Here is a 15545-nt window from a genome sequence, read left to right as displayed (position 1 = left end):
TTTATGTGGGCTACTGTACAGCCAGGGGAATTGCAAATAGATACAGTCTACTAAAAGGTAAAGCATGCAGATGACTGATCCCTTCAATGTTTCTCCCAAGGCCAGATGGAGATCCACTGACATCACTGATGAAGACTGACATTAGCAGGTGCAGAAATCCAGTTTACGCATAGTGTCTGTGAACTTTCACAGTTTAAAAACACAGTGCACACATTCAGCATCACATCACATTCTTATGGTTCTGCATCTCAAATCTTTTCCCCTTGACTCACAGGGGTCTCAGGGGTTAATGACAGTGACATCATGCCAGTTACCTAAAGCAGCCTGCTGACAACATGTGTCAGCAAAGCAGCCACACTTCCCATGACAGTCCTGCTGTTCATCATGCTGGTGAAACCCATTATCCGGGTTTGTTTTAACATGTGTTTGCGTTTGTGTCTGGATACGTAGAGTTTGCACCATCTTAAAAGGATGAAATTTAAAATAGAAACTGAGTAAAGCTGAAGATAACCACCGTGGTGCTGGATCAGTAAGCAAACACTTTCAGACAGGAAAAGTGTCTCTTCCTCTCCTCACTCTCAGTCTGTCACTCGAGCACACACTCACACTTACAAACACGAAGTGCAGAACCTCCTAGCAGGATTGAGTGTCTCTCCAGAGCCACGTCTATTGATATCTGTCTGGAGCCTTGTAGCTCGTGTCCCCCACCTCCCTCTTTGCAGACTCCAGTTCATGGCCTGTTATGTAACTCTGACCATCAACTGTTGGACTGAATGGGACAGAGCTATTTGACCCAGAAAACTGGTCAGTTTCTCTTTCTTTATAAGAGACGCAAGTATGAATTAAATCAATTTTTTGTTATTGTATATTTCTAAAAATTAAACGTAATACTAAAAATTTTCACGTGGAGCTGAGTCTGACATTATGAGAAGTTTAAAAACCCAGGAAATGCATTTGATTTCAATGACTGTATTGCTTTTTAGATACTAATATGCAGTTAAATGATTCTACAACCACAGAATTGTGAGTAGTCTACATGTATTTACTTGGAACAGCTCCAGGGACCACAATAAGGCCCCTCTGTTACCATGACAACTGAATAGCAACATCCGGAGTAGTGGGCCAGTGAGACTGATTTGTCTAAACCGGAAGATGCAGACTCAAGAGGGGAAGAAAGGAAACTGTGAATGAAAAGGTAATTTTTTACATTTCATATAGATTTTAGCCTACTCTGATAACTTTAATACACTGACTGGCAAATAAATGCACGTAAATGTTTAACCATAACATCCGTAATCCTTCGTCCTGGTACCGCTAGCACAAAGGCCCAGCTATTGGGTTTTATTGACAATTTAAGCTAACTCAACGTGTCGACTCGAAATAACTTCTGCGAAGGGAGGTTGAGTAGAGAAAATGTGGCTATGCTTCCAGCCAGATGTGTTTTACGTTTACTTTTGAATCAGTAAGATTTTCTCTGAATGTATTTGTACCTCATTTAGCTCAAAGTCGTGTAAATTAGCATCACTGCTAACTGCAACCGTTAATCTCAAATCATTAGGTTAAGAAGCAAAGTGGCTGCAACGTTTTTTTTTTTTTATTAGTCTTTTTTTTTATCAATGGTATTTACTACAAATGTCAGAAAACAGTAAAAAGAGTCCATATTCTGTTTTGCAAAAGTATTAATGACCAAGAGATGGTATTGATATTTATATGTGTGTAAAAACTTTGTCAGCCATTCAGCAAAGAAAATTCTGTTAATTGTTATTGACATATTTTAACACTGCGCCCTAAAAAAAACACATCAATCAAGTTTAGAATGCAAGACTTTTACTGGGAATCTTTACATTCATTATAATTGCTACTTTTTTTTTCTAAAGAACACTATTTGAGTGTTTTTCATGATACCGAAATGAAATTTATATAACTTATATTGTCTAAAACAGTGCTTCCGAAAGTGTGGGCTCAGAGGTCCCATAGGTGGGCTCGGTGAGGTCATTTACTACACCTTAAAATAACTGTCATAAAATGTCATGTTTTACATGTTCATAAAATACTGTAATTGTTATTGCTTTAAGTCCCTTGAGTAAAAAAAAACCCAAAGACATAAGTTTGAACTACACCCTGACCACTATGGATTTTTGGATGCTGATACTCAGTAGGTGATTAAAAATTCTCATAACCCATATATCGTGATTAAATTTGTGACTGAACATGCAATACAAATAAATTAGACTTGACTTGAAATAAAACAAATAGCTGCTTTTGATCCTTTAAATAAAGTTCAAACATGTGTTACAAAGATGTAAATTGAAGGCAGAACATTTGACTATTTTTAAATACTTTTATTGTCAAAAAAAGAACTATCATAACAAAATGCTGTGCACAAATGCAATGACCTCTGGCATATAAAATCACAAAATAAAATAGCAAGTCTATAAATGAATCCAGACATACTTTAGAGATGTTGTTATTAGTGAGCATTTCATTGCAGATGTATCCAATAAAGTGGTCAGAGAGAGTATTTACAAATGATGAATTTATGATTATCTGTAGGTAATAGGTAGGTGGATAAGCACCGTCATAAAAGTCACTGGTGGTAAAATATGATTTGAAATGTGCCTCTTGAATGTCCTCTAAACGTGCATTTGCATTTTCTCTCCTCTGTCTTTCTGAACCATGAAGTCATTATGAATCAAACTTTGTCCAGAAACGTGCATCAATATAAAGGGTCTAAAAACGCCTAGGCTATGTCTTAAAGCATTAATTCAAAGACTACTGAATGGGTTTCAAAATTGATAACAGGTTTGATTAATTTTTTATGTTTCTTTGGCATCCTGCTTGTTTTTTATTCAAATTCTGCCCCGCTGGTGAACTTGCCTTTGGAAAGTTCTGCAATTTCCCTTAATGGATAGGATTCATGTTTGGGACTTACGTAACCAAAGTTATGGAGAGGATTCCCCCAAACGCAACAGCCTCTTGCATGGCTGTCTCTCCCCATGCAGTGATAGTATTCAGTGTCACTGAAAATGAAGCCTAGTGGCTGCATGGATGATGACAGGCTGTCTTCTTGCTGAAAATAGATTGTAGCACCACATATTTTACAGGCACTTCTCATTTCCTGTTGCATGATCTCTAACAGTGCATGCGCACTGACTGGGGCTGACAACACAAACAGGTATAGTTAGACCGGGGACCAAGGCTAATGCGTTGAGGACTATAGCCTCTGTATATGTGCACCTGCTCAAAACACTGAGCAAAACCAGAGCCCTGTTTTCCCTTTTCTTTTCTTAAACACAATATGTTTACTCATAATAACACAGAAATGTTATCTGCAAGTACCTTGATAATTAATTAATTAAAGCAGGATTTAATTCGTTTTCACTGTTTTACTCTTTTACCAACCCTTTCCCAAAACCCACCCACTAACAAAATGTTTGGTGTTCTGCTAATTTGATTTGCACTGCTTTTAATGTAAAACTTAATATGATAATTTCTGAATATTTTCTGCAGTTATGAAGCTGTCATGATAATACTCATAACCATGATATTTTAGGTGACTATATTGATAATAGGAAATTCAAATATTGTTATATCTCTTAAATTAACCAACCTTTTGTAGCATTTTCAAAACGGCATGTTTACTTTCATGAGGTTATATGCAAAGGAGGGTTATGACAGGTTAGACTTCAGTTCTGCTTGTGTCTTTTTATAGGAGGAGATCCCCTGGACACAGGGACTTCCCTGTTTATATGGTAACAACTCTGAGAAAGAAAGGGGAGCTGCTGACAACTTGGCTGATGGTAAGTCAATAAATCAGAAGTTGATAGGCGCCACACATGCTTATCTTGGCAGTCAAGTGGACAGAATAGTCTAATGGCTTTATGGCTTCCCTGTTAAAATCTTCCTTACATAAATCATAACAGGTTCATAGAGTAACCTTTGGAAAGTCTGATTTGGCCCTGTAAAAAGGCTTGAATGTACTTTCAGCTTAAAAGTAAAGCAAATTCAATCATTGGCATTTCAACCACAGTGCATAACCTGTTTGAGTGGCCCTTTTATAAAATGCAAGTAAAAATGTGTTACTGAGCGAGTCACTGAGTTCTAAAGTTCATGGCATCAAACAGAAAGTTCTCTCTCTGGTGTCTTTGTTCATGAAACAGTGTGGTTATCCTCAGCTGGATTGACTGCACAAAAATTTGGGGGATATGGAGTGGGTTTGGCTCATTGGGTAGAGTGGGTGCCCATGTGAAGAGGCTGTGGTCCTTGGCGCACTGGTCCAGCCATTCTCGAACATTTGGTACATGTCTTACCCTAATCACTCCTTCTGTGTTTCCTTCCTCTCTTTGGCTGTCCTGTCCAATAAGGGCTACCCCACCCACCACCCAAAAAGAAAAATATTGGGGGGATGAATTAAGACAATAACCACTTCACAAGGCACTACTACACTTTTGTCCCCAACTCTTGAGCATCAGCACAGCCTCCGTCTCACTCACTATCTGCCAGCTTTAGACACGTAGGTTCTGCAGTTAGACAATCATTCAGTCCTGTTTATCTTCAAAATCTCTGATGTGTGGGCTCTTACTGCACATGCTCATACTTACTGTCAAATATGCTGGCATTGTACTCAGTGGGATTTAGAAACTTCAGCGGAAAACAGCTGGGGTAGGTTAATCAAGATTTTTTATAAATATATTCGTATGTAAGTTCATGCGTTAAGTTACAATACATTTATTACGGCTGGTATGATTAGGTCTGTACACTCTGAATTGTCAAAGAGACATGGTCACACACTTCACCCTAGCTTTGAATCATGTGAAGTCTCACTCTGACTGGTCGCTGGCCAGATTTGGCTATGGGGAAACATTCTTTGATGATGACGGTCACAGAGTCATGCAAATGTTTTGTGTCAAAAACATCTTAGTCTCAATCCCACAGTGCCTCTTGCGGTCTGTTAGATTTACTCTCAGTTCAGAATGTACAGAGAAGCAGACACTTGATACAGTTCAGCTATGTGTTGTTGAATCAACATCAGGGTTTATAGCACTATGCAGGGACCTTATTTGAAACTAAAGTATCAGACTGTGGCCTGGACGTGAAGCCAACAGTGCCTCTTTGACCTTTATGAATGATTTAGGTTCTCACTTTAATCCAATAGGGTAACCGTCAGGGCATCATTCCTGTTCAAGGCTGGGACTTACCAGTTAGTCATCATGTCTCAGTCATGGAAAGTGTGCTGTAGAGAATGAACATGGTAATCCCCTTTTTCTGATTAGCAGGTGTCACCCCAGTTTGAAAGGTTCTTTGTGATTCAGGATCATGCTGATTTTTTTTTTTTGTGTATGCCAGGCAAACCAGCTGGAAAGAGGAGTAGTGTTTGGTATTTGACATTGAGAGGACACTGAATCTGGAGCCCTGGTATTCAGTGAGTGCCTGATCTGCCCTGAGTTGCTGTGACATAAACCTGGGCCTATGCCAGCTCCATTCCTCACTCTACCTCATTCCCTCGAGCTCATATCCTACCATCCAGGCAGGCTCTCATTAAGTGCCCTTTTGTTGAGGGATTACTGAGTTTATATTTAACCTCTGTTCGCAATATCGCTGGACTGCTGAAGCAGTTGTCGACACTGCCAGCTCATTTTGAATCCATATCTGTGTCTGGCTGGTGTCCCACTCTCCTGAGTGTCTCTCCACATCCTCAGCCTTTTTGTCAGGCATGTCTTTATTCCAAGGACCTCTCTCCCTGCCTGATCTATTTTAGCTGGTGCAGGACCCAGATTCCCCCTTTGGTGGTCCCTGCTGCAGTGACTGAATATTTTTAAATTAATGCCTTCATCTGTTCATAACATTATCACAGCTCTGATTAAAGATGCATCACATTTTCCTAATTCAACTCAGAGCTTGTGTTTGCACGGTTACACGCACATGCAAATGTAATGCCCTGGGGGACTTTTTGTTTGTAGTCTGTGTGCTCCTTTTGAGGAACATACCGTTCCCTTCCCTCAGGGCTTGAGAGAGTCAAGAAGAGTGAATTTTAATTTGCCACATTTGACTCTTTGGTATTTTGGGTTTGACCACTGAAGAAATGCACTAAAGCAGCTCCGTCCTGTGAGGGTAGAAGGGGTCAATTGCATGGAAACACCAGTGTCTATTTTTGGGACCTGGTTTTGTTTGTGTGTGTTTAACCCCGTTGATCCCTTCGTTAGCAACATGTGAAGTCAGGACCCCGATAGAGTTCTTTGGTTTCTTTTTTGCAGGTAGCCAGAGCCTCATAGAGTTTTTCACATGAGACCAGCAAGTAGCTGAAAGGTGTGTAAGTGTACAATAGGAAGTACTTCACTGGATGCCAATGACTCATCCTTTTTCAGCCACCAGTGTTTACCTTATCCTGGTTTCATTATTTACCTGCTCATCTTACCCTGACCCTCTTCAGGTGTGGCATTTCTAGGCCAGGGGTCTTATTTATAAATGCTGTTTATGCAAAAGGGGCCTAAAGTTGGCTTGTCCTTACTGTGCAAAGCTGATGGACTGATTTCATGTCTGCCATCAGACAGATCCAGCTTTCAAAATGGTTGACCCTTTTATTGATTTTATAAATCATGAGTGGTCAATGTAATTTGGCATTTTTTTTACCAAAAAAATTACAAAAAACATTCTAAATGTCAAAGTAAAAACAGATTTCTACAAGGTAATGTCAATTAAACAAAAATATGTAAGGTAAAATAGGTGATTGCATAAATATTCACCCCTTTTAAGTGGCCAGCCAATTGGTGCTAGTAGTCTCACAGTTAGTGAAATGGGGATCACCCGCGTGCAGTGAATGTATGTCAAGTAATTGTAGTATTAAGACACCTGTGTCTAGAGGGTTCTGTCACTGGTTAATCCGTGCTCCTGGCTACCATTACACAATGAAGACAAAAGAATACTCCAAGTAATTCAAAGGTTAAAAAAAAAGGTTATTGAAGAGTATAAGTCAGGGGGTGGAGATAAAAAACATTTGAAGGCCCTGAACATCCCCCAGAGTTCAGTTAAATCAATCATCAAAAAATGGAACTGTGTGACCATGCAAGAGGGAGACTAGTGAGAGAGGCCACCAAGACACCTATGACTACTCTGAAGGAGTTACAAGCTTCAGCGGTTTGGGAGAGACTCTGCATACAGCTGTTGGTTCTTCACCAGTCAAAGCTTTATGGGAGATTGGCAAAGAGAAAGTCACTGTTCAAGCAAACTCATATTAAATCTTGATGAGTTCACCAAAAGGCATGTGGGCGACTCCATGGCCAAGTGGGAGAAAGTTCTTTGGTCTGATGAGACCAAAATTATGCTCTACTTTTTGTTCATCAGACATCACGCTGTGTTTGGCAGACACCAGACACAACACCACACACCATCCCCACTGTGAAGCATGGTGGTGGCAGCATCATGTTGTGGGGATGCTTCTCTGCAGATGACCCTGGAGGGCTCTTAAAGGTAAATGAATGCTGCAAAATACAGGAAAGTCCTTGAGGACAATCTTATTCAGTTTGCAAGAGAAGTATGGCTTGGGAGAAGATTTATTTTCCAGCAAGACAATGAGCCAAAGCATACAGTGAAAGCTGCACACAAATGGTTTAAAGACAAAAAGGGGAATTTTCTGGATGGGCTGTGTCAAAGCCCAGACCTCAATCCAATAGAGAATTTGTAGTTGGACTTGAAAAGGGCTATTCAGGCCAGATCCCATACAACCTAATAAAGCTAAAAAGAGTGGAGTAAAATTCCAGTGTCCAGATGTGTAAGCCTGATTGAGATCTATCCACACAGACTCAGTGCTGTGATTGAAGCCAAAGAGGCATCTACTAAATGCTGACTTGATGGGGGTGAGTATTTATGCAGTCACTTATGTTACATTACATATTTTTATTTGAATGACAATACTTTGTGGAAAACTTTTTTCACTTTGACATTATAGAGGGATTTTTTGGTCAAAAAAGCCGACCTCTATTGACCATGATTGATTTATAAAATCAATAAAAGGGTAAAACATATGAGGGTGAATACATTGTATAGGCACTGTATGTGCTCAGTCTCAGAATAGATAGTTCAATCAGCATCACTTTAGATGAGTGAGACTGTAGCAAAAGGCTTGATTTAGTTGTGCTGGCTACCAGTGAAGCAACAAGCTCAGATTTAGCTGTAATTGCAGTTTTTTCAGAACTGGGTAACATTTCTTTATACAAAGAAGAGCAGAGAACCATACTGAAAGCTTCTCTTGGCAACTCATCACAACTGGCTTTAATATGATTTTGATTCGCCAACTGGCTTAACCAATGGTGAACAATGATAGCAGTTACCAGTCAAGCTCTTGCTAAACAGTTTACTCACCAGGGCTACATATGTCCACTATGCCATTAGTCTTGTTTCCAACCAGGTTTTTTTATTTTCTTGCATGCCTTGTGAGACATGCTCTACTACTAATCCAATATGAGACCATATTAATATAGTTCATAGTTCATGCAAAGCTCACTAAACTTGTGAATGTTAAACTTGAAAGTTAAACTTGTGAATGATGTGTTATTTTGACACTGAGGAAGGAAATTACTTCCTTGCCATTGTGGTTCACAGCCAAGAAAACTTTGATTTGCTGGCTCATTTTTATTAATTTTTTTATTCATTCACATTCATAAGGAGCTTTGCATTGTCCTTTGTCAAGGTGGATCAGGATTTATAAAGTGAACATTGTGTGAAGATGAAGGTGCATGGTTTTATAAATCAGAATTATTTTCACAATGAATTATTTAAGTATGTATGCAGTGTTTTATGAATGAGACCACAGGTTTTTAAGTGTTATGTAAGTGTAGGCTGGAGTGCGAAACAAAGACGGCCAAAACAAGAAACAGTGGCTGCTAACAAACCCACTGATGCAACATGCTGTAACTACACAGCAGCTAGCAGGGAAGGTGCCTACAAATGCCAAACATTTCGCTGGCTCTCAGTGGAGATAAGTGAAGATTAGGCTCTGCAGGTGGATTTGCAAAGGTAGTTGGCATGCCCTGTTTTAATGCTGATATAAATGCCTCTGAAGAAAGTCGTCAGAGGGATAAACTGTGGGTCTGATTTAGAAATTACAGCTATTTGACCTTCAGTTAGAGTGTCATCAACATGTCTCATAACACATGTGTTACATCATAGCTGAGATGATCCCCACCTGCTACACCTTTCACTTTCACTAACTCTTTTTAGTATGACAGGCCATGGAACTGTAAGTTCAGAGTATCCAAAGTTTCAGTCACACATTTAGAGGGATAAATCTGCAGAGAAAAAAAAAAACTTCTATAAAAGTTTGGGAATGAAGATAAAGCTTCCTATTTAAGTGCCAAGGATATTCAACCACCTCTTTTCCAATGCACACCTCAGCCCTCTGTGTAGACCAGGTTGTATCCACTTCAACTCAAGCATTTATCGTATCCGTTGGTAAATGGTGATGATTTTCAATGTAAATTGCTTGATTTTTCCCAGGTAATTTCTTTATTCTGGCCCACTAAATTAAAGTGAGTCCTTCCTAAATAATTTTCAAGTAAATGTTAGGGTTAGTGTTACGGTAATGGTTATGGTTAGGGGGTTAGGCTTAAATACTGACTAATTATCAGAAAATTACCACAATATTACAAGGAATAACTTGATAATTGATAGATTCTTACTAGGTAACTTTTACCTTAATTTTACCATATTTCCAAGTTATTACTTTCTATAATGCCTTCATTCAGAGGGACACCTAATCAGGGTGGTGTTTATGTAAACATCTCAGTGCTGCCTTTAATTGAATTTACTGTCTGTTTTTCTGAATATTTTACATGGATTGCCAGAATCTGTCTGGGGTTGCAGGTGGGATTGACACACCTGTTGCGGGTGCGGACAGGGGTGCATGACACACGCTGTGGGAGTGGGCAGTAATGGTCAGAAATCCAGCAGGAGAGATATTACTGAAAGAGTCCCTCACAAGGCTCTAGTGATAATAAAAATTACTTTGTGTTACAAGCGGCTGATTCATTGCTCCAAGCTTGCAAAGCCTGGTGCTGGAGCACTATAAATAATATGTAGTGATAATCAAAGCCTTAATGAGCAACTTTTTGGTTATTTTTTTGTCTTATGACTTATGAATTAGTTAATCATTGTTTTAGAATGTTAACAGCAAAACAGGGCACCAGTTTACAAGAAAAGGTGTAAACTTTTCATTCAAAGTGCCAAAAATGTCAGATGTTTCTTCTGTTATCCAGGGTCATCAACTAGGCTACAAGTGCCACCCTTTTATTGACAGATTGACCAAAGAACTGAAGTAAAATTAATATTTTGGTATCATTAACATACTTTATAATTAATTTTTTTTTTGTTTTATTCCAAAATGTACATCATTTTTAGCCTGTGACTGTGAGATCAGTGAGACTATTGAGATCTTTAAGCTACATAATTTTGGGGCTCTGACCCTAAAAGGGTGTGTGGTGATGATAATCCTCCAGATGTAAATTGATTGGGATTTTGCAGGTTAGTAAACATTAACATAATGCCTCAGTTTTACCCTTATGTTGGTTCTCATTTCCAACAAAACCCTGCAGTAAAGACAAAAGGACAACTATGTACTGTTTCACACTGTAAAACTTCAGTTCACCCACATTAAGTCAGTGAAAGTCTTAAGAATGACTCTTGTTCACTGATTTCATTAATCTACAAAATCCATTTGTTTGATCAGAATCTCAACTATGTATAAGTAACATATCTGTATTGATGTAAGTTTTAAGAATAATGCACTAAACCATGAGTTTTTACATCAACAATGAAGTGAGGTCTGCAAAAATGTCCAAGTTAATGCAATCAAAGATTTGGCACCAAATGTAAGATTATGTGAAGAAATATTTACAGTAACAAAGGTCAGAATACAGCATAAACAAGCTTTGACTACATTAGTCTTCTAACAGAGGAGAAACTTTCCCAGATTCTCAGACCACAAAAGACAATAGTATCATTAAATTGGCCACTCTGAGTGATTTGTAGACAGCATATTGTTGTTTATTTACAACATATTCATTAGAAACATATGTACAAGTCTTCATAGATCTACATAATCAAGTTGAAGCCACATGTAATCATTACAGGACAGTTACAGTAAATGAAAAAATATCTGTGATCAGAATTAATCAGGCCTGCCCACAGAATTGGCTGAGCCCCTTAAAAAACCCAGAGAGTGGGCTTGCACCAGTTGCAATTTGTTGATGATACCAGTGTTTGTGGCGTGTAGCATCCTGGATGACTGTTACTTCATTTTGGAGTTGAAAAGTGTGTCAAGCTGTTATTGGGCTTTGATGTTAAAATTATATTTGATACCACTTTTTAATCCCTTTTCATCACTGTCTGCCTATTTTGCCATATGTGTTTTCAAATTAAATCATTTTTTTGCCCCTTCTAGCCAATTTTTGCTACTTTTAACCCCTTTCATCATTATAGCTGCTCATTTTTGCCCCTTTTAGCCTCTTTCACCCATTTATGTTACTTTTTAACTGCCATGTCCAACCATTTTTACCACTTATTTTTTCTACTTTTGCCAGATTTTTTTTGACATGTCTAACCTATTTTAACAGCTTTAAGGTAACTGCTTTTTACCTTTTTATAACCAATTTTTGCCTGTTTTTTCTTTCTTAACCCATATCTGATGCTTTATCCCTTTTTTGCATCTTTTAACCAATTTTTACCACTCTTTAACCACTTGTCTACACTGATTTCTGCACATTTTTTGCCACATTTAATCTATTTTGCAACTTATAACCCATTTTTGCCACTTTTATCTTCTTTTCACCATTTTTACTGCCCATTTTTTCACTTTGAGAAATTTCCTGCCACTTTAAGCCATTTGTTTTCCACTTTGAAACCATTTTGCCACTCTTTAACCCATTGAAGCCTGATAACAAATAATAGCCAGGAAATTCTATTTTTTTTTTGTAACTGATGTGTTTATTAAACATTTAGGCATACATTAGGCGTTTTTGGCAACTGATAATCCACTGGAGGGCATTTTTTTTTAAATCATTTATCAGATTGTATTCAAAAGGTTTTTAAGTAATTTAATGATCATGTTTATCAGACAGAAGTGTGTATCAAATATGATACAATATGCTTCAAAGGGTTAACCACTTTTTATCACTCATTTCTGCCAGTTTTGCCATTTATGCCTTTTTTTGCAATTATTTAATTGTTTTCCCCTTAAAGTATTTCACTTCCTTCTATTTTATTCTCTGGCATCCTGATATTTGTGCTTATTGTGCACTTATGAAGTCAGACATTACTTTCCTAATAGTTAAGGTGGTTTTGGTTTTGGTTTTGGTTCCAAATGGTTTCGAGAAAATGGGTTTACATTTTGAAAATGCCATATTATACAATATCTATATCTTTTTATATACATATATACTGTATATATACACAGTGCTTAACAAATTTATTAGACCACTTGTCATAAAAACTAGAAAACATATATATTTTACAAACCTTTCAAAAACTTGTTTAAAACTAAAAAACTTTTTACCATTTTGAACAGGACTGAAGAATTTCAAACTGAATTCACCATTTTATACCCAAATTTGAGCCGACTCATTGGGCTTCTCTGAGACGTCAGAAATTAATCAAGCATAACATTCAACCACTAAAACTCATTTTTCTCTTCAGGAATGCAAGTAAATAACTATAATTTGACATATTAATCAAGAAATAATAATGTGCTTTACTATATTTTTTAGTTTTTTTGTAAATCAGTAAATTTGAAAATTCATGGATAACAATAATAATGATATTTTAACATTAAAAATATCATTTGGGTTAAAGAGCTTTTACATATTGTTGTATTAACCATTGCAAAAACATAAAAAAATGATTTTGGTAATTACCAGTGCTGTTGATTTAGGGCAGCTGTGGCATAAACCTTACTTTGGATGGTGGTCTAAAAAATTTGTTAAGCACTGTATATATAGCACGTTGGCATTAATTTTAAAATATGAATTAGCCAACTCATGAGAAGAATATTACAAAGCACTCCAACACATATACATGGCAGTTTTTCCTTTTTTTTTTTTTTTTTTTAGATAAATGTGAGATATTGTCAAGCAATGTCAAATATGTAAAGTATAGCTAGAGTTAAGATCATTAAGTTATGGGAAAAAATCAAGTTTAAGAATTAAAACACAGAAGTTTACCCACCGACCCTTAAATGACTTCTGTCTATTTCAGTTCACAGAACTCAGCAGTGTCTCCAGGAGCGCTGTAATTAATCCAGAGTCCAGCATGTAGAGGCTGAGTGAATGCGGTTTTGACTTGATGGAGGAGAGTCATAGTCTTCTTGGAGATGCTGTAGAAGGACAGAGTACCTGCTCTGTAATCCAGGTAAACTCCTAATCTGGAGGACCGAGGACCAAAAACAGGAGTTTCAACTTTGTTGTGCCAAAATTTATAACCGATATTTTCACACTTTAATATCCAGGATTTGTTATTGCGCCCAAATATACAAGCATCTGAGCTCCCTTTTCGTTCGATACTTTTGTATGCGACAGCTACAGAAACCCCTTTGCTCTCCACCTCCCAGTAACGACGTCCAGTCAGACTCTCTCTACTCAGGACCTGCCACATATCAGAGAACCTATCTGGGTGACTAGAATAAGACAGTTTTTGACCCATGCGTGTTGCTATTCTGTTCCTCTTAGATAATAAAAGATATGGGTTTACTGTGTTTGGATCCATGGTGATGGTGCATGAATATTTTAAAAACTCGGCTCTGGTCTTTGGCTCAGGATCTGACAGTAAAACATCCACGTCGGCTACTGTCTGTGAGATGCTTGTCCATTTCTCTCTCAGAAAGTCCTGTAGTTTATCTCTGACTTCTGACACAGCTGCTGTCACACCATCAAAGTACGTTACAGGGCGTATGTGGATGCTTGTTGGGTCTGCAGGCTCACCGACTTGTGACAGTGAGGGGTAGTCGTTTAGAAACTGGTTGTGATCCTCTGTGTGTGACAGGGCCTTTAGTTCGATGTCTTTCCTCCTTAGCTCAGCCATCTCCTGCTCCAGCTTGTCCTGAAGCTTTTTGACTCGACTCACTTCAGTTTCTTGCTGGGATCTGACCTGCTGCTTCACATCAGAGCGTCCTTTCTCCATGAGACGGATCATCTCAGTGAAGATCTTCTCACTTTCAGCTACTGCTTTATCTGCAGATTGATTGATAGCCTCCGCCTCCTGTTGAAGCAGCTTCACATCCTTCTCTCTGCCCTGGATTCTCTGCAGGACGTTTTGTTGAGTCGCCTCGAGCTCTTTCTGCCTCTTGATCCTCTCTGCTGCAGCTAAGACTGTGTCATGGCCTCTGTGTCCATCCACAGAGCAGAGATAACAGATTGACCGCTGATCAGTACGGCAGAACATCTTCATCACCTCATCATGCCGAGAGCAGATGTTCTCCTGAAGCTTCTTAGACGGCTCCACCAGCTTGTGTCTCTTTAACGGGGCTGCTTCAGAATGAGGCTGAAGATGTTTCTCACAGTAAGAAGCCAGGCATTGCAGACAGGACTTGCAGGCTTTCAGTTTTCTCCCTGTGCAGATGTCACAGGCCAAATCATCAGGTCCAGCATAGCAGTGATCATTAGGAGCAGCTTGGAGTCCAGTCTTCTTCAGCTGGTCCACTAGTTCTGCCAACATGGTGTTTTTCACCAGGACAGGCCTTGGTTTGAAGGTCTGCCTGCACTGAGGGCAGCTGTGGATTCGCTTCTCATCCTCTTTGTCCCAGTGGGTTTTAATACACTTCATGCAGTAGCTGTGTCCACAGGGTACAGCCACTGGATCCTTCAGTAGATCCAAACAGATCACACAAGAGAAAGTTTCCCGGTCCAGCTGAACTCCTTTCTGCGCCATTTCACCTCAGAGTGACAACAACTGTCTGAGTTTCATTTTCGTAGAAGTCAAACTAGTTTCACCTCTGATCTACACACCATGTGTTTGTGCAGTGATTGCAAGCTCATGTTGATTGTACCCATCATCAAACTGTAGATCGGAGGGAGAGGAAATGAGGAAATATGCGGTCATACTGCAGCTTGTTGTGTTTGATTACAGAAACAAGAAGTGGGAGTGGCTATCTCTCTGCTCTGCTTTATTTCAGGAAGAGGAACAGTACCATAAAGAACTCTGAAAATCATTTACTAAAATCCTCAAAACCTCCCAATATGTCACCATATAAAGCAAATTATAGTTAGATAGATACCTATGGATACACCAAAAAAAAGAACTGGTGAAAATGGCATGCAATGAATGCCTTATTCATGGCAGAGGAACAGATATTGCACCAATAGTGAGCATATATATTTTTAAGTCACACCTACCCAATAGAGATATAAAAATATTACAGTCTGCTGAGGTACGGTTTACATGTTGGGTATTTATATTTCACATGTTGATATATCCTGTAATTCTCTGGCTTTATTCGCTGAAAGGAGGTGCTTCAGAATATTTTGTTCATTGGCTATAATTGTTTTATATAAGTGGGGAAGGGC

General features: G+C 38.5%; 1 protein-coding gene across 1 annotated transcript; it reads right to left on the bottom strand.

The window, feature by feature from the left end:
• Window positions 1–12932: 12932 nt before the first annotated feature.
• LOC121506689 (tripartite motif-containing protein 16-like) lies at window positions 12933–14922 on the bottom strand. Its single transcript, XM_041782532.1, has one exon. The coding sequence runs from the start codon at window positions 14908–14910 to the stop codon at window positions 13234–13236; it is 1677 nt and encodes a 558-aa protein (XP_041638466.1). The 5' UTR covers window positions 14911–14922; the 3' UTR covers window positions 12933–13233.
• Window positions 14923–15545: the final 623 nt, after the last annotated feature.

The sequence above is a fragment of the Cheilinus undulatus genome, linkage group 3, assembly GCF_018320785.1.
Source record: "Cheilinus undulatus linkage group 3, ASM1832078v1, whole genome shotgun sequence".
Taxonomy (NCBI): Eukaryota; Metazoa; Chordata; class Actinopteri; order Labriformes; family Labridae; genus Cheilinus; species Cheilinus undulatus.
Note: the sequence above shows the minus strand (reverse complement) of the source record. Positions and strands in the feature narration are given on the sequence as shown.

What these genes read in the sequence shown, in the direction of transcription:
- LOC121506689 (XM_041782532.1), bottom strand. Translation starts at nt 14,910, where the DNA reads ATGGCGCAGAAAGGAGTTCAGCTGGACCGGGAAACTTTCTCTTGTGTG.